Genomic DNA, 22,646 nt, shown 5'->3' on the forward strand with positions numbered 1-22,646 from the left:
TTTCTATTCTTTATACATTTTTTGTTCATTAATGCACAATATTGTTTTCGACATATTATGATTGTATATAATTATATATGTATATATATTTTTTCGTTTTTCTTTTTTACGTTTTTACTCTGTATATTTACCATATACTATGTGGATGTTTATAACCTCTATCGGGTATTACAATTTCACTGTTGTTGTTTAAACAGCTAATGCTTATGTTTTAAAGCACATACTGGGTATTGGCAGAAGATTTTTTCTTCTCATTTATTTAGAAAATATGTAAAATTATGTTAAGCATTTGTTAGATGTCCCATATTGGATTCATTATATTCTAGTAATTAGTCATAGGTTTCGTTTAGTATAGTTTCTCATTAATTTTTCGTGTAAACATTGTGTAATTGTAGTAGCCTAATTATTCTTCGTCATGACTAACTACCTATTTGTGGAATGTTGAAAACCTCAAAAATAGTGGTTTGTAAGGACCGTGAAAGCTTTGAGACCTAACAATAATACAATGAGTTCTCCATTTGATCTGGTCACTTCAGCGTTGGTTATAAAAGAAGCCGTGAAGTGAAATTGCTCTTCGTGACCGAGGTCCTGATCAAAATAATATCCACACCGTTTTGGCTTGTTACATTCGATTCATAAACATCTCTGAATTTACTTCGTAAAACTGTATTGGCATTATGATGTCCTATTAGTATTAATCTTTATAAATAACAGACAAAATACACATCAAAATGTTTGCCTTTTATAGATGAAAAATTTAAGTTTTCTTTAACTACCATATGAACACAGAAATATGTGAAACAGACCAAACGAAATCGCATTCTTGATTGTATTCCTATAACTGGTTATCGTAATCACACCTGCCAAGTGTTATAGTATGCTTGAAATAAAGTATGTATGGTGTCGTTAATAAAAAATTAAACTTTTCAACTATAAGTCAACTTCTTCAAGTGTTTATGTCTGTTGTTTGTTTAGATACTGTATTAACAGGTATACTTTCAGTGATAAATTCTGTTATGGTTTTTAACCCGCCAACATTAAGAGTTTCAAACACATTTATCTTTGCTGCTGTACATGCTAGTAGATAAAGTTTTCTGAAAACGGGGAGAGGTAAGTAATGCAGTGATCGTCATGAGACGAATCAGAACAACCAAGATACCACAATATATTATCAGTTTTAATGATGAATGGTTATCACTGAGAATTGTGTCTCAACCCCGCTAACAGTGACGGTGATTTGAGTGATAGTTTGAATAATGAAGTCTCACTGTTTATAACTAATAACGCAGTTTTCACTCTAGTAAACCTTGTATGTTGTACCTGTGTTACCTTTGATATGTGTGTTCCTTAACCTTTTATGTGTACAATTATGAATAAAGTGTTTGATCGTAATTATTTTGGCTTTGCAATTTTTATGAAAAACAACCAAAACAACAACAGACATCCATTCTGTTGCGAGCGCTCTAGGATCGATCCCCGTCAGTTGGTCAATTTGGGCTATTTCTCGTTCCAGCCAACAACTAGTGTAACAAAGGCCGTGGTATGTACTGTCCTGTCTGTGAGATGTGCATATAAAAGATCCCTTGCTGTTAATCGAAAAGAGTAGCCCATAAAGTGGCGACAGCGGGTTTCCTCTCTCAATATATGTGTGGTTCTTAACAATATGTCCGACGCCATATAACCGTAAATAAAATGTTTTGAGTGCGTCGTTAAATAATACATTTCCTTCTTCCATTCCGCTAAATGGTTGTTGTCCTTTACGAAGATACATCTTCTTTCATTTGTGCATGTATTTCAAAGTATATCACAGCAATTTCTGTATAATATCGAGAAAAAAAAATGTAAGACTGCCAGTGTTTATAATACAATAAGAAGTTGACTGACAAGCACACAAATCATCATAGGTCGACCACAAGAGTTTAGTACGAGTCTGTCTAATACTTACGTACCCTTTGGCCAATGCAACGCCTCATTTTGCTGTTGTGTAAGAAATAACAGCATATACCATGTGTACAACTATAAATACTTTTTAATAAAAATAACACTGCATTTCGAACACATGGAATGTGGTAGCATACTTACTCTCTAGATATTATAGTTTTAAATATACATAGGCCTATAGACCCAACAGATTTCGTCATAAAATACCCACTTTGAAAGAAATCACTCATTAATTTGCTCTTTGAGGTATTTTTTCAAATCTGAATGTAGAGAATTTAAATATATAGCTTGTAAGATTCATTCGTCAATTAGCCATTCGGTTTGGTCATGACTCAGGATGTATTTTAAAAACAACTGATATTCTTCTTTTTAAGCAGTGCTTTTGAGCCAAGCGTCTCATAGTACTAGGTAATATTAAGAAAAAAGATGTAGTATGTAACCTGAAATATCAAGTTGGTGTGGCAGTAAAACAAATCAGGACACTGAGATTTTCTCCATTTAGAAAAGAAAGGACAAAAATACACTTTTGCGTATTTTTCGGAGGGCAGTCTCCCCGACCCTCATTAGGTATGTGAAGAAGACACACGTGTATAGGTTGACGCATTCTCAGACAGACTGAAAGCAGTTATTCAAAATGTTAAACCCATGGCTTTTGTTTCATTATACTAAATAGAGAAATGGCATTGGCATTGTATGCGGGGGGGGGGGGGGGGGGGGGGGGGGTACGTGCTTACTTCAGTTGATTGCTTACGTGCGTGTATATGCTTTGCGTTGATTTGTTTTGTTTTTTGGGTGGTTGGGTTTTTTGAGAGGGTAGGTACATAATATCTGAACCGATTCATTTCTATTTCTTTGATGATTGTTTAAGGTTCCTGGAGTTTCGGCATCATTTAGCATTACATTAAAAGAAAACTAGTTTACTATAGTTATCATGAAAGTTATACAATTTAATTAAATTAAAAACATCATGTCTGATGTGCAAATGACAGACGTGTTGCGTTGTTCCAGTGAAACATTATAAGTTTATCCAACATATGGTTTACAGTGATAATAAAAAAATCTGCACATGTTAGAGTGATTTCTCTTCAAATTCAGGTGCAGATCTGTTCGGTAATAGTAGTCGACTGCAAAGAATTACTGTGTCTGGGCATTATTTCTTTTTTTCTTTTTAAATTTACAGACGCATGGATTTTTTCCAAACCTGTCAAACTGCAACAGTAATCGTACATTCTCAAAGTTTAGCGAAATATACAGTTCAGTTTCACGCAATCTGATTAAAATTAGCTCCACTATTACATGTGGATCTAACACCAGCCAGTTGGAGCTCATGTCCACCAATCAAAACCTTACTTGCAGAATCCTGTCAGTGATTTAAAAATAATTTGAAAACATTCCGAATTATCCTGAGGGTATACGATATGTTTCATGTGAATTACGAATGCCATATTTAGACCAGTAGAACTAATTTTAATCGGATTGCTAACAACACTGCGTAGTCCCCAATGTCCAGGTAACATTTCGTCTGTAAATAATAATTTAAATATTGACCAATCACACTTCGCCTTTTATAACGTTATTTGGGAGCATACAAATTCTAAAAATATCGGGCGAGTCTATTTTAGTGGCCGCAGTACAGCGAACCATACCAGTACGTACGGGGTGGGTTATCTATCAGTCTTCAGTTTTACATTACAAATTATTTATTTTATAAAATAAAACATATTTTAAGGCATTCGTAATTCACACGAAACATGTCGTATACCCTCAGGATAATTCGGAATGTTTTCAAATTATTTTTAAATCACTGGCAGGATTTTGCAAGTAAGGTTTTGATTGGTGGACATGAGCTCCAACTGGCTGGTGTTAGATCCACATGTAATAGTGGAGCTAATTTTAATTAGATTGAGTTTCACGGTTTGTAACTATGAGAACGCACCTTTAATATAGGCCTACTTTAATTTACTGTACACTTATTATAAGATTACGCTAGAGATTGAAAACAATAAAAGGGACCATTAAGAGAAAGGATCTGCAATTTTCTGGGAAAATGAGTGTTGCTAATAAAAGCATTCTTTACATTTCTTAAATGCCATCTGAAACCCCAAATTGAGACACGTAAGTTACATGGAAAGTAGGCTTACCGCTTGTTTTATAATGTTGTAATGTTCAAGTGGGTTAATATGTAAGCGACGAGTCAATACATCGATTAGGTACGGAACGTGCATATGCCTATTAGTTTCATTAGCAAATGGTAACATTATTGGCAATGAGAATTGATTTAGTGCAACAGAACCTACGAATATTACGCTTCCTGCATCCGGCGTAAACGACCGAAGTGTTCCGATTGGACTGGTCTTCGTCACCGAGCGTTACCATCTAGAACCAATCTAGGAAAGTTCTCGAATATTGTAATAATTAGTTTGTTGTTTGGGTAGCCTACTGGTTTGTACAAATAATATATGATGTCGGAAGAAAATAAGAAGAAGGTACTAATTTATATGTTTTGTTGTGAATATTGCACAATATTTTATTATTTTTTTGTAATATGAGTTAAGTTTTTCTGTTCGATGTAAATCATGTTTCAGTATCATCATCATGATCACGTCAACTTGGAAGTTAACTTGCATATTCATATCACGATGCTGTATGGCCAAATAATAAAATAGCCACATTTTTGTCTGTAAATAAAGATTTTTTTGAAGAAAAAAATCAAAATATAAAAATAAGAGGCAGAATTATTGTTTGAAACACCGTCTTATTTTTGTAGTGTATGAATTTTCTCACTCAAAAGTTTATATTCCAGCATTGAGTTAAGATGACAACAATCACTTTTCGCTTCGTATGGTCACAATAATTTTACTTGAAATCCATATTTCGACATGCATATATTAGAATGAAAACATTGTATTAATTGGAGCGGTTATAGAATCTGTCCGCCACTAATCCTTCTGTAAAAAGAGGGATTTTTTGGTGGGGATTTAAAAAAAAAGTGGGGCATGGGTTTTTGCGGGGGAAAAAGAAATAAAATAAAATAATTTATTTAGAAAAAAATAATAATTAAAAAATATGGTCATTAAGACTTATTGGGGGGGCCAGCCCCCCTTGCTAACCCTAATCACTCGTAGCCGTGTAGGCTATCAACACTCCTCTGTAACAATCGACCGACAAAGTTCCTAAATTAAAATAAAGTAAAACAGAAAATCACTCGACCCTATGTTCCTAAAGCAAACTAAACCCTAACCGTTCCTGAAATAAAACACAAAATAAGGCAAAGTTCCTAAAATAAAACAGAAATTAACTCGAGTTATTGGCTTTATTTTAGTAATCGTCAGAGTAGTTAAAATTATCAAAAATTACATATTCATTATTTAGTGTATAGTAAATGGTTGTATTTATGTGGCGGACATATTCTATAACCGTACCTATTAATTAATGGGAATCGTACATAAAACTAATGCATTCTGGACAAGCAAAACAAATAGCCTTGAATTGTTATTGCTGACTCTTAGGGATCCATGGGACAGTTCAGGTTTTCGGTTTTTGGTTTACAGTTCGATTTATTCGCAGTTGATTTATTTGCGATACTTTTCACAAGTAGTACAAGTATATCATACATACAGTGTTATAAACTATTTTAAGAGCAAGACATTTTATTTTTAATGGTCATTTGTATTGTAAAGTAATTGTAAATATAAAATTATAGCTTGACTAGAAAACAAAAATTGCATTTTTACCATGCCATGTTACCGTGTTGAATCTGGGATACTTGGGCAATGTGTCCTCCAGGATTTGAGTTCAGAGGAATGGCAAAATAATTTGGGGGCGAGAATGCTAGGGATAGTCTTCTGTATTTTTTTTTAATTCAGTTGTCTTTAGATGCATTCTGGAGTACATAATATATGGGTGTCATGTACACATCACAGAAGTCTAAAAGAAAAATATATGTCAAGACGTATTTCTATTATGTTTATTATTGATAAGAAGTATTTTTTATTTTTTTGATGAGCATATATATATTTATTTATTTTTTTAAGTATGGATTACTCTATACAAGCACAAATACGTAATATGTAGGCCTACTGTCGATTATTTAACTCAACACAAGTTACATAAAAAGGTATAAGAAGTATATATATATATTATATACATAGCAATGAAATATATAGATCTACGGAAACCATAAAAGTCATATCCTGTGAAAAGTCATATTTTCACTGTATTTTACCTACAGTGAAAATATAGAAATCGTATTTACTTTTTTGTAAAAGTGCATGATTAAATTATCTCCCTTTGTCTTGTTTCTTCATATTTAAATTTGATGATTAACAATGTATCTGACCGATTGTAAAAAATAAAAAATGTAATTTAAACAACTGCACCTATAAAAAAGGGATACGAAGTGCAATTACAACAAAATATATAAAACGAATTGAATACGAAGCTGCATAATGATGATACAATGTAGTGTCATCGAGTGTGAGTGTAATAATTTAACGGCGTTCGACTCGTTTTGTTTTTGTGGGAGTTTTTAGAGGATCGCATTGTCAGGTATGTTTGCACTGCAGTATTGTTAAATAAATGTTAATAAAGATAATTTTTATTCAAATTTCTTTTTAAAAGTCTCTGGTCAAGTAAATATTCTGGCAAAGTTCCATAGGAAGAAATATATCATGACGTTACGTGTTTTCGATAGGATAAGCGAAAGATATTACGAAAAAGCGAAAGCTATTGTCAAAAATTAGGAAATCTGTATATAATAAATAGACCATTTCATGGTGTTTTTCCGAATACGATTTTTTATGTCAACGAGTGATGTGTGAAAACCATATTTTCACACATCACTCGTTGACATAAAAATCGTATTCGAAAAAACCCATGAAATAGCCTCTATATATATATATATATATATAATTTTTTTTTTTTTTTTTTTTTTTTTTTTTTTAAGTATGGATTACTCTATATAAGCACAAATACGTAATATGTAGGCCTACTGTCAATTATTTAACTCAACACAAGTTACATAAAAAGGTATCACTGATTTAAAAAAAAGATAAGCAAGCACAAGTACCGTATATCTTCGCTTATAAGTCAAAAAATTTTCACCCAAAAATTATTTTATAACTTGGGGGGTCGACTTATAAGAGGGTAAAAAAATTTCACCCAAAAATATTACCGTTTTGGGGATTATTTTACAAGTGTTATTGTTGAAGTATGCCCTGTATTTATACTCAAATATGTTAATTTGACGCATTTATTTTTTTATAACCTTTTTTTTTTTTGGCAATAGAACGGTTTTGGTTACGCAAAAAGGCGTGCGATCTCACTCACATGCCAAGAGAACAGTCCACTTAGTTAAAATAACAGTCATCACTAATAGCAAAAATGTAAACAATACTAACTACATGTTGCCTGAGTTTATTTTGAAATCTGGTCACTGGCATTAATGGTTGTTCAAACAATGTTTTGTCGGTGATTATCTTCATGAATATTACTGAGCTTTCCCTTAAAACAGCTTAGACTGATTTCTGCAGTTCACTAAAGCAATAGGGACATACATAAAAACCAGTGTACTTTCCAGAGTTATCCTCCTTACATGTATTAATATGGCGACAAAACATGTGATTAACTGATACTTTCAGTTTTATTATAGTGATCTGTTGTCAGTGTTTATAAATAAAGTTGTTGTCTGTGCACAAAACCATGCTGTACAGTGCCATACGGTAACAGCCAAACAGCTTTCACTATCTACTAAGGGAATATTTCGTTTTGATGCTATGTTACTTGTTTGCGATGTACAAAACGTTAAAACCGAAGTTTGTAAAATAATTTTCTTTTGTTCAAATATTGTACATTATTGTTCTCATGTGCTGAAAATAAGAAATACTTCAATATTTATAAGTTGTTTTTCATGGGTCGACTTATAAACGGGTCAATAAAAAAATACGTTTTCAGGGCTTGAAATTAGGGACTCGACTTATAGCCGAGATCGACTTACAGGCGAAGATATACGGTACATGCACATAATATATAATAGTTTTTAACTAGTTATTATTTTTATTTAATTTTTTGCTTGTACTGAAAGTGATAAAAAAAAACCTGCAAAGATTGATTTAAAAAAAAAAAGTGCACAGGAGTTTGCATACATTGTAGTTCTGGATCTGCGGACAATTTCGTCTCAATAAAAACTTATGGAAATTAGCGACGTTGGATTGTTTTAAATTAATACTAGGGAAATAGACCTCTTTCACATTCCCATTGCGCATGTGCGGCAAAGAGTAATGTCCTGTGCCAAATTGGATGGTATCGAGACTACCGTGTATTAGCCGACTTTTGAAGTCTAGAAACACTTTCCAAAAGAAGAGTCGGCTTATATTCGGAGGCAACAAATTGGAGCATAAAATTCCGATCGAAAATACTCCCGACCGTGACTTATAAATTTTGATCAGACCCTAAGCCTTTCACAGATTATGTAACAATAATTTGTGCACAGTATAAATAAAACACCCCATCATGCAACAGTGTTCTTGTTGGCTGAAAATTAAAGGAGGGCAGCCGCTCGGTACCACACCCTTCAAAAAAAAGGGGTGGGGGGAGTAGTTTGGTTACCATATTGTTGTGTGTTGGTAGACTTTGAAAAAAGACATACTCCTTTATTTGCCTATAAAAAAGTGCAAAGGGGTTTATAAAAAAAAACCTCGTCTTTTAATTGAACCGAAGATGATATCCATCTGACATTCATGGGCAGTTCCGGTTTTGCTGGACTGATCAAACTTTTAATAATAATATTATTATTTTTAATAAAGATTTCAAGATATACGAAAAACAATAAAGATGTTTGTAAAGTGATTTCCTAATGTCAGATACATTTTTGTTATTTCCATCTTCATCGAATGAATCGATCGCTGTGAAAAAGTATTATAGTTTCGTTTTTGTAAAGACGATGTATATATTATTTGGCACTCAAGATAAATGATTTTAATGATAAACACTACCACTTCCGTTGTTTTTATAAGCATTCATATCCCCTCAAAATGAAAAGTTTACAATATTTTATAAAGAACTGCTGAATAAACAGAATAACAGAAAGTAAAAATCATCAGTTTTAACCAATTATATCTGCAACTGAGGACAAAATATCAAACGATAGTTAGTGGAAACAAAAGACAGAATGACTGTTCTGATCACGTGACAAATTTGGCGCCAAATAAGAGGGGTTTTTTTCAATCAGAGATTGCCGAATCCGTAAATAATAAAATGTTTTCATTGCTTACATAAAATATAACTTTTATTGTGTCTATCAAACATACAAATGAATACCGATATTGGACAAAATAGAGGCTGTTAAAAATACTGTTAAATTACGTTACGGTAACTGTTATAAATGTTTGTCAATTGCTTTTTCATACACAACACGGCTTGTTTCCTTTGATGTCCAGTGTGCAGACTGATCGTTGTTTTTTGTGTGGATAAAAGTGCATTTGGAAATAGCAGAGATAGGTGTTGAAAATAAAGATGGGCGCTCAAAAATAAAGGAGGGCGGGGAACATGAAAGGAGGGCAGCAAAATGGAATAGCGGGGCAGGGCGCCCCGCTTAAATGGAGAACACTGATGCAATATTATGCAGTTTTTTGTTCTTGAATGCATTATAACTTTGATGAATAATACTAAAAAATTACTTGTTTTATTGTCATTTCAATGGTAAAAACGTATTCTTTCCAACTGTCCGCCATCTTTGTTTGACCTGTGCTGGGACCAGTCTTTCATATAGCTAATTTAAGATACAAAACGGTGTTTTTTCTTCAAACGAGTATTATATTTTTAATATTATTGTTTTGTTGGGATGGTGCATTAAATAAATAAATAAATAAATTAAGCTCATTATTAACATTACTGACTGAAAAAACAACATGAATTTCAGGCCAATAATTACTCCCACTATTGTCACATGACCATACTATATACAGTGAACAGCTGCAGTCATGGACCACATGATCTTTTGTTTCTGTATGTGTGGTGGGGGATTAAACATGCCTCAACGATTTTACTTTTTGCTGTCCAGTGAATAAATTAGTTACTTGTGTGTAGTGATATGTTGTTTACATCGGAATGGTTTAAGACCAAAAGCAGTGAAACATTAATTTAGACAAAGGCTCTGGATCCACCTGTCAAGGCAAAATTAAAAGATTCAAACAATAAAAATTAATTTTAATGGAATGTGTTTGCTACTTTTAACATTTAAAATTATAGTTAAATATTCATGCAGATTTCCAGTGATGTTTAATTCTCCAAATGTATCAGTATTTAAAATTTAATAAAATATGCCTCCCCTTCCCCCTAAAAAAAACAACAATGTATCTAATAATTTTTGAGGCCGTGGATGAAATGTACTGGGGAAATAAAAACCCAGTGGACGAATCGTCCGGAACTGATTTTGTGTAGTGGACGAATCATCTCGAGTTCCTCGGTGGACGAATTGTCCAGTGGACGAATCGACTGCATCCCCTATCCACAAATTATTTATGTATTTATTTATCTTATTTTATTTTCACTATTATTTATATCAGATACATACAACTTCACCTGAAATAATATCTGATTTTTAAGAAATTTTAAAACAAATATATTTGCATGTAGCGTCGTGATTTTATTTATTATTTTATTTATTTCTTTTATTATCTTTCTTTCTTTTATTTACTTTTCACTATCATTTATATCAGTCACATACAACTTCATTTGAAATATCTGGTATTTACGAAGGTTAAAAATTTTAATTATTATTTACATGTATTTATTTAATTTATTTAATTTATTTTCTTTGTTTGATTCTTTCTTTATTTTCATTTCACCATATCATTGATCCATTTTATAACACATCTTTACTTTTTAAAATTTTGACAGCTGGGACGAAACATACTTAAATGTCGGATTAAAAATGTTAGAAATTGAGAAGCAGTTCTAAACATCAGTCTCAATATTAATGTGAAAGACTTGACAAATGTGGATAAAAACATAACTAAGATTTGTGTTATCACTTCTGAAAATCTGGAATTTTAGATATATTTAGAGAGCTGTCAAAATTAAGATGAAAAGCAAAAGTTGCTTGTGAAGTTGATTATCAGAAGACTCAAGAGGGTGGGATTTAGCTTAGTTGAGCGCTCACCTGAGGTGCTTGCGTCACAGGATCAAACCACCTCAGTGGATCCATTCAACGGATTGGAGTTTTTTCCTCATTCCAACCAGTGCACCACAGCTGCTGTTGGAAAAATGTAGCAGGTTTCCTCTGATTACTAAATGTTTGACATCCAATAGCTGATGAGTAATCAAGCTCTAGTTGTATTGTTAAACAAAACAAACTTTAACTTTGATTATCAGAAAGTATTTTGTAAGATATTTGCTGCCAGCCCCCTGTCAATTTCAAGCCTTACCAACTCCTTTAACAAACTTAGCTAGCTTCCACAGATGTGACTTTCCTCACAAAAGTCGTATCCTTTTGTTTATTTTGTTTAACTGATCTGAGAAAAAACTGGTAAAATTAGTGAAAACAAATTACATGTAGCAATAGCATTTCTTGTTTGCAGTCTTAGCTTTTCAAGACGCATTAATAAAAAATATACATTTTTATTGTGTTCCAATGCAAAAATATCATTACTCATTATTAATACAGGGGACAATATTTCAAAATTTCGGATAACCAGTGATTGGATTTTGTGACTTTTGCCTACATAACCAATTGGTTGGATATGTGCTTCTGAATTATATTTGTGTAACCTAATCAGTAATGTCAAACTTTCATTGAAATGAGTACACTTATAAAAGTTTGCAACATTTACATGTAGTTTTAAAATGTGTAATGGTACTAGTAGCTTAGTCATCTTAACTGTTTGTCAGTTCATGTAAATGTAAAATTACATAAATGAAATGCGAACCGAACAGTGGTCTGCCTGAAATATTGTACCCTTTTAATATGAAATACAGTATTAATTGTTACATTAACATACACACCCAGGGTTTTATCAGCTGTTTCTAGACTCCGATATTCGGCACCATTCCCCACGATTATTCCCAATTTTGGAGTAAAACATTCCAAATCTGAATATAAATAATTGCCATTTTTTATTATTATATAAAGATATATTTTAAAAATGATCTGTAACTCTTTAACAAAAAAGCCTTCCCTCCCCTATAAGATTTCTTGATGCAAAATAAATGTATTAATTTGACTTAGCTTTAATGAGATATTTTTGAAATGGAACTGAAAATTCCCAATTGTTTGGTAAAACAACACTCCTATTCCCAAAAGCAAAGCCATAGGCATCAAGTCAAATGTGAGAAATAAAACCCTGACCCCACAGTGTTATATTAAACTAAGGGCATATTACTCATGTAAGATGTTTTTAATTATAAATACAAAACATGATTCCATCATATTCAGTACAGATTGAGTTTGCACAATCAATATTTAGACAGCATTCTGTTCATTGTGACAAATGACCAAAAGCTTTCGTTTGAACTTTTTCTATGGTGTAGTGAGTTTGTGGTCCCAAATTGTTGGGTTTGAATCACAGCTAGAAAGTGTTCATATGAAATAATAATTTTCACAAACAATTAGTTGTTACAACTGACAGGGTTTAAGGAAAGTCCAACTGTTTGCCACACACATTTAAAATCACATGTGTTTTACGTGAAATCGGCCTTTACTGTTTTTAGATGATAGCCACTAAATTGCCTTTTACTGTTGCCTGTTCAGTCTCTTCTCTTTGTGTTTTTGGTTACATCGTCGTAAAAATAAAATTTAAAGGTGGGTTATATCATGTACCTTTACAGGGTTTCTGCCAGCAGGTAAAATGGGTATGGTGCCCTACCCAAATATTTTTGGGGATTTAATTTTTTTAAGTTAACCTTTTTACAAAATGAATGACTCTTCCATTACTGTATGATTTTCTTAACCCTAACCCCAAACTTAACCCATTTTTTTTCTGGAGGAGACCCCCATACCACTTGTTGATGGTGGTTGCATTCAATTGCATAGTGCCATACCCAAAAATTTCTTTCTGGCAGAAACACTGCTTTACTACTTTATATAAGATTTTAATTTTAAAATACAAAGACTAACAGTTTTGTATATATACTTACACTGTAAAATTAAAGCATTTCCAAACACAATGTGTACTAACTGAAATTTAATATTTAACAATGTTGTTAAAGTCAATACATATCATTATCTTTTGCATTTACATGTATCATCTAGTGTATTTCTTTTTATTTGCATGGATGTAATAAATGTTTTTTGCTATATATGTTGGTCTCTGGTTGGATAATTAATATAGTTCCTTACAAATATGTTTTTGTTAAAATAGTTCTGTCAGTATATGTATTGAAATTGTAATTATATTTTGTACTTATTTCCACAGGTAGGTATGGTTATATATTTGTAAACGTTAATCACATTGTTTTATTCTTGATCTATGAGAGAATTTGCAAATAATCATTTTGTTTGCCCATAACATTGCACAATTTTAGTTTGCATAACCCATTTTGTGCTTGCACATTAAATTTTAGACATTATTTATATGGTAATAATGGGTTATACAAAATGAAATGAATTTTCTTTAATTTGTGACATTATTTACACATTGATAGTGTGTTATACAAAATGAAATGAATTTTTCTGAACTTGTGACATTATTTACATGGTGATAATGGGTTGTCCAAAATGAAATTAGTTTTCCTGAATTTTGTTTAAATTGTATAATCCGTAAATGATTTTTACACAAATTTAGCAAATTGTCAGTTCTCAGAGATCTGTAGCATTGGCCAACTTTGCTTGATATATTTAATAATTATTTTGAGTGTTTCAATGATTTGATTTAAAACTGATCTGGAAATTATTTAGGTGTGTTGTGTGTGTGTGGGTGGGTGAAAGCCAATTTGGAGTATTTTTGGGGTAAGATTCACAGCTACATGTATTGTGGGTTTGTTGTTTTTACTTTCTTTTAACAATCTTTATTATTGGTTCATGTTCAGGTAGATATTTTGCTTTTCAAAATTGGGGCATATTATTAATTTGAATATTGAAAATAATGATTTATCCACATTTTTGTCAACTGATAATTACTGTTACGATATTCACAACTTCATTTTGTATGCTATCTGCAGAAAGACGTTAGCTTGAAATTGTCGCAGGATTACTTGTAAAATCTTTTTATACATGTTTGTTCTATTTTTCACTGAATCTTGCACAAGGATGCAGAAATGGAAAGTATTTCAATAGCCCGTCAAACCAGAACCAACTGAAATTTACTAGTCTGCCAGCTTGTAGAACAATATATTATTGTTTAACAATATTATAATTAATATACACTGTCTTCACTTCAAATGATAGGTAGATAAATATTTGACAAAAGCTATATTAATGAGGCAAATGAAATCAAGCCCCAAAGCTTGATTGCCAAAATAATAAATTTTGAAATATTCTGAAAAAGACAAAGTTTTTGACATATCTTTCATATAGATTTACAAAATTTAAGTTACATCTTGCAAATATTTAACAGATTGATCTATTCAAAACTATTGGTAACATGCTTTCAACATAAATAAGCTATTTCTAGCTCAGTTTCCAGAATGTCGTGTTTGTGCAATTCGGAACTCTGAAGTCATGTATTGTTAATGCAGTACATGTATTATTGTATATTTTGTCCATAAATCTAAATTATTTATTTCAATGGTTTGAAATTCTGACATGGCTGATGTTGAGTCACAGATTTGATGGAAAGAAACCCAACAAACAAAAAAATTACAGTCAGTCAGAAAAAGATACATCGCCAGTCGGACTGGTAGTAGTATGAATAATTTAACTGGTCTGTTAAAATTTTTACTCTCTTTTGGCGATTGGGCAAGTACTTTCTGCACCCCTGTTGTACTATATCAACTTGTTAACTATTTATTGGTTTGCGGGGATCATTTGCCATGAACATACTACCAGCATAAAAATAAGACATTTGATTTTAGTGGTTTATCACACATTTTATTTCCAGTACAGTCCATTTTTATGTTTGAGGCCAATCATAAGCTTTAATGAATCTTGTGACACATTTTTCAGATAATGTATTTTACATTCTGAAACATATTTGTAGATCTTTTGAGAGTATTGTGCAATGTTATAAGATTACAGCATGACATTAAACTGAAACTTTGGACAGAGAAATGGGAGAAAAAATCTTAATTAGCCAAAATGGAAAATGATCCCCTTTAATTAACATTAAAAACAAATTTTAATTATTTTATTCATGCTGATTTTTCATTCATTCATTTGTTAATCTTAACTATCATATTTTTTCCAATGGTGTTTTCATTTTTATTATGGGTCCCCTAAAAACAAGATTCATATTTCGAAATGGATTTGCACCACACATAAAATCTGGAATACGGAAACAGATTTCTAAGAACATTACACTAACTAAATATATTTGTACTTTGGTATGCAATGGTATGGTATTTTTACTGATGATGATGATGCATATAATGTCATTAACATGTAACAGGAAAAGTCTAATTTATCTAAGTATTAGTACAGTCAAACCTGTCCTAGCGGCCACCTGTACTCAACAGCCACCTGTCTAATGCGGCCACCTAATCAGAACCCAATTGCTAAAATACCTGTATTAAGCGGCCACAGTAAATATTTACTATGATATAAAAGGGATGTTTTTAACAACAGCAACAACATGCAACAATAATGCAGTCTTCAAACCTTCAGAAATGTTAGGACCCATTTAGTCCCGACATCTCTACTGTGTATCAATTAAGAAAGTATGACTCTGGAATGCATTTAATTGCCTCTGGGTAAGCTAAGCTTGAACTCTCCTGTAAATGCACTTACGATGCACAGTATGAAATAGTAATTAAATACTTAAATGGAGAAGGAAAACAAACTTATTAAGAACAGTTAAATTAATATATTCCAGTTACACATTATTTCTGAAGGAGGCGACATGTCGAAAGTTGATTTATAGAGAACACATTCATTTATTAGCAGTACAGATGGTAATTTTTTTTAAACAACAACTACATACAGATTAAAGACTGTATATGTGGCAACCTGCAATTAGTGGCCACCTGTCTTTAAGTGGTGGATTTTCGTATTCCCTTGTCTGACCGCTTAAGATAAGTTTGACAGTACAATATATGTATTATCAGTTGTGCAAGATGTTAATTTAAAAAATAAATTTTCCCGGTGTAAATTTTTACACTGAGCACTTCAAAATTTACACAAAATGCTTAAATTTAAATATAAATTGCTAACAGCAAAGAATGATGATCCATTTCTAATGTAGTATATCAATTGATGTTTTATTGTTTTTCAGTTTCACCATTAGATTGTGTAGAACATCTTTCTAATTGCAAATTATTCTTTTTAATTTCAGTCTGAAAAGATTTTTAACAGTTTACATATAGTTGTCACAATCCTGGAGTGTGAACTTGGCTACAGCAAGACACCCAGATGTGTTCTAAATCTGATTAGGGAATAGTCCAAATACATCCTGTATTGTACACATCTTATTAATGTTTTATTACTTTCAAATACAGATGTTAGTGAATTTTATATAGTGTTTTATTTTGCATTAGGTTAACTTTTTATTTTAAATGTGAGATAAATGTTCCCAGTTTTTTGTGAAATGATTGTGAAGTTCCAAGCCTGTACAGTGGGCATCGAGTAAAATTTTAGATTTGTTATTGCATGCTCTGCTTCCTGTATTAATATTAAATGTTCAGTATAAATATTCAGTTTCAAGCTTTGTTTCTAGAGAAGACAGTGTTTCTATCGAGTTCATGTACACTAATGATTTATATGTTAAAGGAGACCGGACACCAAAAGACATGTAGTGTGTAATGGATTAAGTTAGCGTCAAAGACCGCATTACTCTAACGCCTGGCTCGCTGCGAGGCACCGGTCAGCTGCGCGTCTTAGGTTTGGGGTAAAAACAGAAGTGGGCGGGATTATGCATAGATCTGAACGAAAGCGAGGCAATACATCATCGGTGAGAGTTGCCAAGCAATACCGGTACACGTGTTGAGTCTTTGGTTGTGCCTTTTAGTCGTCTTGTTTTTTTTTGTCTCCAGGTTTATCGGAAATTTAATTTACAAGATAATTAGTGTTATTATATACTGTTGACGTAATTATATGATGGTTAACTGCAACAGTAACAGCAATGCATCCCAAGAAACAGCCAACATCATGGTTTCGATTAAAAAACCCCCACCCGAAAGTTGTTTTAAAACATGGACGCATTATTGTCGTCGAATGGGCTTTACACCCAACTAAATACAGCAGGTTATGGTACATTTACAATATGAAAATAAAAACTTAAAATTAACACCTATAATTACCAAATTAATTTTCACCGACAGCCCATAACAACTCCATACTAAAGTCTCTTGATCTAGTTGGTTTGTTAACCTCATAATAAAACACCTTCAAAAACGTGAATTATTACGTTAGTTGACAATGTTTATCGTCAATTCAGTATATTGTCATTAAAATTAAAATGCTAACACTTTGGCAGGAACAACATATGTAGTCTGGCCAGAAGGAATGATGGTTAAATAATTTTAAAGCTAGTGTCGATTATTAAAGCATAATAAAACTGTACTTTTCAATGCTTTCTGTATGTCATGGGTATAAACTACATCAGATTTTGGTTACAATGGCAAAAATTAATGTGATAAAGAAAAGCTCACAAGTGGGGGGCACCTCTCCACACACACATGCACACACACCCCAGTTCCTACAGGCCTGTTTTATTACGTACCCTCAAATTATTTTCTGGCAGAAAAACTGGTACCTTTGGTAGAGGTTGAAACAATTGGTCGTCTAATTTTCGACTGTTACCATAAAATAATATAATCAATCACTTTTGGCATCTAGTAATTTAAAGCAAAATTAACAATAGTTACCACATGGAATAAGCATCATATATTATTTTGTTTTACCTGTAATATATTTGACCTGTAATATATTTTCATCAGGACTTCCTTCTTCCTCCATGAATGATTAAAGAAAATAACACTGGATATATTGTAATTATTTTTATTTTATTCCAATATATAACAAATGTGTTTTATGTCAGTATGTGGAGCAAACTACCTGAAACGTTGGCTTGAAATTATGATTACAAAATCCTAAAGATAAAAGGAAGTGTGGGGGTGGGGTGGGGTTGGGGGGGGGGAATACAGTCTCTAGTGAGGGATACAAACTAGATTTTTTATCTTAATATCTTTATTTATGCAAAGTAGTGAAAATTTAAAACATACATTTTCTTCCTAGAGTGTGTGATGGAGAACAAGCCCCTAGGCCCGCCCCTCCCCAGTTCCTACGGGCCTGTTGTATTTTATATTAATAAATGCAAAAACTACATAATAATATTGCCGATAAGACATTAGTTGTAAAGTGATTGTCAGTATGTGGCAACAGTATATTTTCCAACATTTCTGTGTTTCTGTACCCGACTGGTAACACATTTTCTTAATAATTAAAAATACACGGTTTAACCAAACACATTAAAACTTGGAGGGTAACTAGTTGAGAGAGTAAAGTTTTTTTGTTAAATTATTATATCTTGCTTTGCTAAGGAGGGGACGCTTTTTGCAAATTTACGAAATTGGCCTCTGGAATATCCACTGACGTGTCATATTTACATCTATGCTGAACAAGATTTATGATGAAATATTACATTTTGTGTGCTTTTCTTCTAATTAGGTCCATTTGCTTCAGTTTACATTAAAAATGTCATAAAAAATTATGTTTAAAAAAAATTCTTGTATGCTAGTCTATGACCATGTGGCTTCCTCGTCTTCGTCGGCAGTTGATTCATCCAAATTTTCGTCTAAGACAACATTTTCAGGATTAGGGACAAAGTCTCTGATAAGTGGTTCAAACTGATAATGTTTGATGCCATTAGCACAAACTGGACACAGTTCTTCGTCACTCGAATCGCTAAGTTCGTCCATGCTGCTTGGTAGCTTCTTTAGTTTTCCTCTCATCGATGACGTCACGGGTCTAGCTCATCAATTGTCGACAGTTCCCGGCAAACATCGGAGATCGGCGAAAAAACACCCTAACTAAGACTGGCACGCTTAACTTAGTCAATAAGGGGAGCACGGTAGTTGCGTGTTGTTGTTTATGACGGCAAACAATTCATTACACCGTATATATGATTTGGTGTCCGGTCTCCTTTAATTGTTAGTTTAGCAATGGTGATTATGATGAAAATTTATCATTTGAGTTCTTGTAGTGTGTGATCAGAAAAAAAAGAAATGTTTTATTTAATGACACACTCCACACATTTTTATTATGGTGTAATACAGAGTTTAATACTAATATTGTTACTTTAAAAATAATAATAATAATTTTTAAAAATTACTTTGAATGGTTAAAGCAGCAACAAATTGGAGAAAATTACAATAAATATTTTTTTTTATATATTATTTGAATACTTATAAATTATTATGCAAGATTTATTTTTATTAACCAACTGTTTATTTTAACATTGATCAGTTGGTACGGTCTGATTATTGTCAATGATTCCAACTGATTGCCCACATAAGTAAACAAGTTTGTACCTCCAGGCAGAAGAGCTAAAGATGAAAGGTAACAAATGTCTGGAAAGTGGTGATGTCGAAGAGGCTATCAAGTTGTATTCAGAGGCTATCAATCTTGACTTAAAAAACCACGTTCTGTACAGCAATCGGTCAGCGGCTCTCACCAAGTGTGGTAAATACCTGGAGGCGCTAGGAGATGCTGACCAGACGATCAAGTTAAAGTCAGACTGGTGCAAGGTACATATATATATGTTATATATCATAGATCTCATTGATTGAATACTAATTAATGGTAAAACTTCAGGAGCTAGAATCACATAACATAACTACTTTACGTTTTCAGATAGCAGTTGTACATTTTGTTATCAAAGTTTTGATTAGCAATATTTCTAGTCTATTGAAAAGTGATTATCAGCTACTGTTTTATGTTTTAAAACTGTGTAGCAATCTCTGAAACATGGTTCACTCTGGTATCTTTTTCATATAAAAAATGATTAAATATGGATGAAAGTAAAGACGAAATAAAATTATTTATGTATATTTTGAATATTTTTAATCATAGATTTAGTAACAGTCACTTCCCAGCCCATCATTTTGGTTTCTTACATAATAAACATATCTTAATGTAAATTTACTTCATATTCATATTTCATAAACGGTACAGTGTTTTGCATTAAAAAAAATTATAAAAAAAATAGTGAGATGCATTACCAGTCTAATATTCAAACAAATAAATTTAACTTTTACATTGAAAGTTGTTTAGCTTTCTGCAAACAAAAATGTCATGCACAGCTCGCCCAATTTATTGTTATAATAATAATAATATTGCAGTGAACTTGGAAGTGATGTCACTAGAATACTAACATTCAAATTTAAAAGCAGTTTTATTATTATTACTACTGTGCATTGCCACATTAACAAACACAAAATACGGTCTAGTTACCTTGACCCTTGTCAAACTAGTTCTGAGTTCCACATTGAGCAGACAGCACTGTTTGGGGTTTTTCACAAAATTAAAAAAAATGAAAAAAGTACCATTCCTCAAATGTATCATATTAAAAAATTGCCATTGAATATGTTGTTATATTTATTGTATACAAAACCAGGGGACAATATTTCGAAATCTGAGGTAACCGGAAGTCGGTTCACGTGGTTTTTACCTAGGTAACCAATTGTTTGGTTACGTGAATTATATTTGCGTAACCTGTGGATTACCTGATCGGTTACCTCAAAGTTACATTGAAATTATATTTTAAATACATAATTTTTAGCTCAAACAAAAAAGTTAAAACAAAATACAAAAGAAAACGTTTTATTAAAGTTTTTAATGCTTGTAAATCAAAAGAAGTGACTTGGAGATGTTTCCTTTGTTCTCGTACGATCGTAGCGTTGTTGATTTATTATTATTATTATTATTATTCACCACTTGCCATCGAGATCGCAAAAAGTAATTTTTATTTTGCCACTTCTCGGGCACCGTATTCTAGAACCTCTGTGCAGCTTGCTGAAGTTAACACTATTGTAAAAGGACTTAATATCAGCCCAGTACTGAAACAAAATAGATATATTTGTAGGAAACCATCTTCATAAATCAAGGCTTATATTCGTTCCTCGTATTCAGCCTTGAGACGTGTAGTCAAGATTACTGATATCCACTACTAGCGCCCTCTATTGGAAGAAAATTTGTAACACCGATTATGTCCCTTACACGATGACATCGCTGACCAATCACAGCATCGGTAACATGTGACAATCTTGAAAACTATATCAAAAATTAACCGCCGAAACCTTTTTTTTAACATATCATGACAAACACGACACATTTCCACGACGCTGACGCTGCCATCTTTGTTTACAATAACAAGGGAATCTATAAGGAGCGTTGCGATTCGTTGCAATCAGATCTCATCGCATCCAATGAAATTTAAGCATTTTGTGGCACGATTTCTTGACGACATGTATCAAGGCTGAATACGAGGAACGAATATTAGCCTTGATTTATGAAGATGGTAGGAAACATGCCCATTCCCTGGTTCCTCTGAAGAATAATGCAAAACACTGTCGCTCACTGGTGCATGATTAGACTAATAATTTTATTTAATATAAATAACAAATAAAGGCTACCATTTGTCACTGATAATTTGTAAAATTTAGTATACAGCAGATTAAAAAAAAAAACCCACCAAAATCCCAAACAACAAATGTCCAGTTCCTCTGAACTATAAAACAGGCTACTCATTGGTGCATGATTTGATTAATAAAAATAAATCTTATAATAACATAAAAAGAAAGACCACAATTTGACACTAATATTTTGAGGTGGCGATGGTACTTTCACTTTATCGCTGGTACTTCTATACTTCAGTGACGTTCGAAATGTTTGTTATTTAAAGCTCATTATGCGATGTTAGTATTTTTCAGCTTTTGTGACATTTTTGTTTACGTTAAAACAGTTTTCAACCTTTGTAAAATTATAGGCAATCCAATATTATGTCTACATATATTCCTTTAGAGATAGAATAGCAGCAGATAATTTAGGCGCCTTAGCGGTCCGTGAACATTTCTTTAAAACTTTTGGCTCGACTCTATACCGAGACTTTGGTCGCAAGTTACAACCGTTGAAATATACTGTTGGCTACTGGTTTGCTGCACATCAAGTATCTAAAAATCAGTCTAAAACATGTGTCGGAATACTAGTAGTATGTCTGCATGAATAAACTTACTGTAATCGTGAAGTCTGCAAGTTTCAATTTCTGAACGTCTACAGGTCACGACGTAACCGACACGCGAACAGAACGGCGGTTCGTGTGAAATATTGTGCCCTGCAAAACCAAAGCCAGAAAACAATGTTGCGCTAGGTGTCTGTCGTGAACCTCAAAATATAAACTTAATATTGAAGAAGTTATAATTACAAACTGTACAAATAACAGTTAAAAATCTACTTAAATCACTTTCTTTTGTCCTTACCATATCTTCCATATTGACATAATTTTTAGCATGGGCTAGATATCAAATACTTGTAAACGTATATCATGACTGCTAACCGTAAACATTAATTTACAATGTTTGGAGAATTTTAGTCAAATTGGTCATCATTTATTGTTACA

The 22,646-nt window shown here is 32.4% G+C and overlaps 1 protein-coding gene across 1 annotated transcript in view; it reads left to right on the forward strand.

Moving 5' to 3' along the window:
- Positions 1–4,274: 4,274 nt before the first annotated feature.
- The window catches only part of LOC121371122 (stress-induced-phosphoprotein 1-like), a 38,006-nt gene continuing 19,634 nt past the window's right edge, over positions 4,275–22,646 (forward strand). Inside the window, exons 1-2 of the mRNA XM_041496786.1 lie at positions 4,275–4,427; positions 19,567–19,776. Coding sequence (XP_041352720.1) covers positions 4,401–4,427; positions 19,567–19,776 — 237 coding nt within the window. The 5' untranslated portion in view covers positions 4,275–4,400. The remainder of the gene's footprint in view (positions 4,428–19,566; positions 19,777–22,646) is intronic.

Source organism: Gigantopelta aegis, chromosome 4, assembly GCF_016097555.1.
Source record: "Gigantopelta aegis isolate Gae_Host chromosome 4, Gae_host_genome, whole genome shotgun sequence".
NCBI classification, from domain to species: Eukaryota; Metazoa; Mollusca; class Gastropoda; order Neomphalida; family Peltospiridae; genus Gigantopelta; species Gigantopelta aegis.